Source organism: Cariama cristata, unplaced genomic scaffold, assembly GCF_000690535.1.
Source record: "Cariama cristata isolate BGI_N322 unplaced genomic scaffold, ASM69053v1 scaffold17898, whole genome shotgun sequence".
Classification (NCBI taxonomy): domain Eukaryota; kingdom Metazoa; phylum Chordata; class Aves; order Cariamiformes; family Cariamidae; genus Cariama; species Cariama cristata.
The window spans coordinates 508-2,755 of NW_009633074.1; the positions used below are offsets into that span (position 1 = coordinate 508).

General features: G+C 54.0%; 1 protein-coding gene across 1 annotated transcript in view; it reads right to left on the bottom strand.

Moving 5' to 3' along the window:
* Positions 1 to 1,750: 1,750 nt before the first annotated feature.
* FEZ1 (fasciculation and elongation protein zeta 1 (zygin I)) overlaps positions 1,751 to 2,248 on the bottom strand; it is a gene marked incomplete at its 3' end in the record, with an annotated part of 7,272 nt that continues 6,774 nt past the window's right edge. The window contains exon 4 of the mRNA XM_009706615.1: positions 1,751 to 1,955. Within this exon, the coding sequence (XP_009704917.1) occupies positions 1,751 to 1,955 (205 nt within the window). The remainder of the gene's footprint in view (positions 1,956 to 2,248) is intronic.

The window sequence follows — 2,248 nt, forward strand, 5'->3', positions numbered from 1 at the left end:
CTGAAATACCCCGTGCAACCAGTCGCGTGCCCGGTGCAATCACTGATGGGCACAGTGCAATTAGGGAAAGGAACCCTAAAGTTTGAAAAACGCTCCGTGCGCTTAGCGAGACGCACGGTGCAATTATTAAAGTGCATGGGGCGATCAGCGGGCTGCACGGTGCAAGTGGTGAAAAGCCTGGTGCAATTAGGGAAACATAGGCTAAAGTCTGCAAAACGCTTCGCGCAATTAGTGCGACGCAGGCTGCCGTTATAAAGATGCAACTGGTGAGGCACCAGTGCAATAAGTGCAATGCACGCTGCAACTGGGGAAGTGTCCTGGGCGACTAATGGGATGCCCAGTGCAATCGGCATACCGCACCCCGAAGTTTGCAAAACGCTTTATGCCACCAGCGAGACACACAGCGCATTCGTTAAGGTGCTGGGGGTGATTAGTGGGACGGGCGGTGCAATTAGTGAAACGGACGGTGCGCTAAATGAAATGCCTGGTGCCATTAGTGACACAGGCAGCGCAACCAGTGACACGCACGGCACAATTAGAGAAATGCACGCTGACATTTGCGAAACCGCCTCGTGTAATTAATGAGACGCAGACCGCAGTTATTAAGACGTGTGGCAATTAGCGTGCTGCCCGCTGCAACCGGTGAAACGCCCAGCGCAGTAAGTGCAATGCACAACGCAATTAGTAAAATGCACGGTGCAATTAGTGACATGCCTGGTGCAGTTAAGTGTCATTCCTGGTGCAATTAGTAAAATGCCCGATATAATTAGTGACGTGCCCGGAGCAATCGGTGAATGCGTAGTCCACGACTGAAACGCCCGATGCAATTAGTGATATGCACAATGCAATTACGGGCACACCCAGGGGAATTCGTGACATGCATGGTGCAAGTGAACACACGCTACATTTAGTGAAATTCCCAGGGCCGTTCACGAAATCCACAGCGGAATTAGTGAAGTATGCAGAGTAATTAGCAAAATGCCTGGGGCAATTAGTGACAAGCGTATGGCGCATGCGTCGTGCACGTAGAGAAACACGCTGCACGGTGCACAGTGCACTTAGCAGCGTTTCTTGGGGAAATGCATGCTGCAATTAGTGAAAAGCACTGCCAGATTTTTCACGGATTTAGGAAAACGCACGGTGTGATCAGGAAAACACGGGGTGCACAGTGCATACGGCAGCGACGGGTGCATTCAGGGGAGTGAAACACAACAAAATGCACCCAGCAGTTAGGAACACGCGCCGTGCAGGGCTCCGAGAACCGCCCGGTACGTTCAGTCCCAGGCAGGGTGAGGTCAAGAAAGCGCATTTCCCAAAAAGCGGGATGCAAACGGCAAAATGCAAAGCGCACCAGGCGTTTTCGCAAGACGCCGGGCGCGAGTTGCGAAAAGCTCGGCGCGCATGGAGAAAGGACGGTGCACGACATCGTCAGCGTAAGAAGCCTGGGACGTTTCACCAACGGCACGGTGCATTTGGCAAAACGCCGAGCGCTTTAGGGAAAGGCACAAAATGCATTTAGCGTGACGCGGGAGGCATTTTGCAGAACGCACGGCGCGCTTGGCTAAACCCCCGCTGCATTTAAAGCGATGCTAAAACCAAGATTCCTGTGGGACGAATTTTTTTGCCCTTCCTGGCCAATCACTGGGGAAACACTGAAGCAAGCCAGCCCTGAAGCCTGGAGAGCCTCAATTGTCCAATTTGGTTGGAATTGTCCCCAAAAAGTGACTGGCCCGGGTTTTGCTGGCCGTACCTTCATGGGAGCAGTTGTTGTTGAAGGCGGGGGAGAAAGCACGCAGCTCATGCAGAAGGATGGGCTCTGTGCCTCCACCACCGCCTTCGCCTTCCACATCGGCCTCGGTTTCTTCCTCGTCCTCCTCCTCCTCGTCCTCATCACCCTCAGCGTCAGCTTCGGGGTCAGGCGAACTCTGCATCAGCTCCTCCAGCTCCTCGATGACCTGCAGGACATCAGTGTCCTCCATTTGCACCTGCATCCTCCCTCCATCTTGCATCTACACCCTGCAGCCCACAGCTATGTCCTGCACCTGCACCCGCACCCTGCATCCGTGGCCTGCACCCACATCTGCATCCTGCTCCCTTCATCCTGCACCCTCCATCCTCCTCTTCATCCTCCATCTCCGCCTGCACTTTGCCTTCACCTGTACCCTGCGGCCTCCATTTGCACCCTGCATCCGCATCCGCCATTCCTATCTGCATCTAAATCATACATCCCACATTCACACTCCCTACA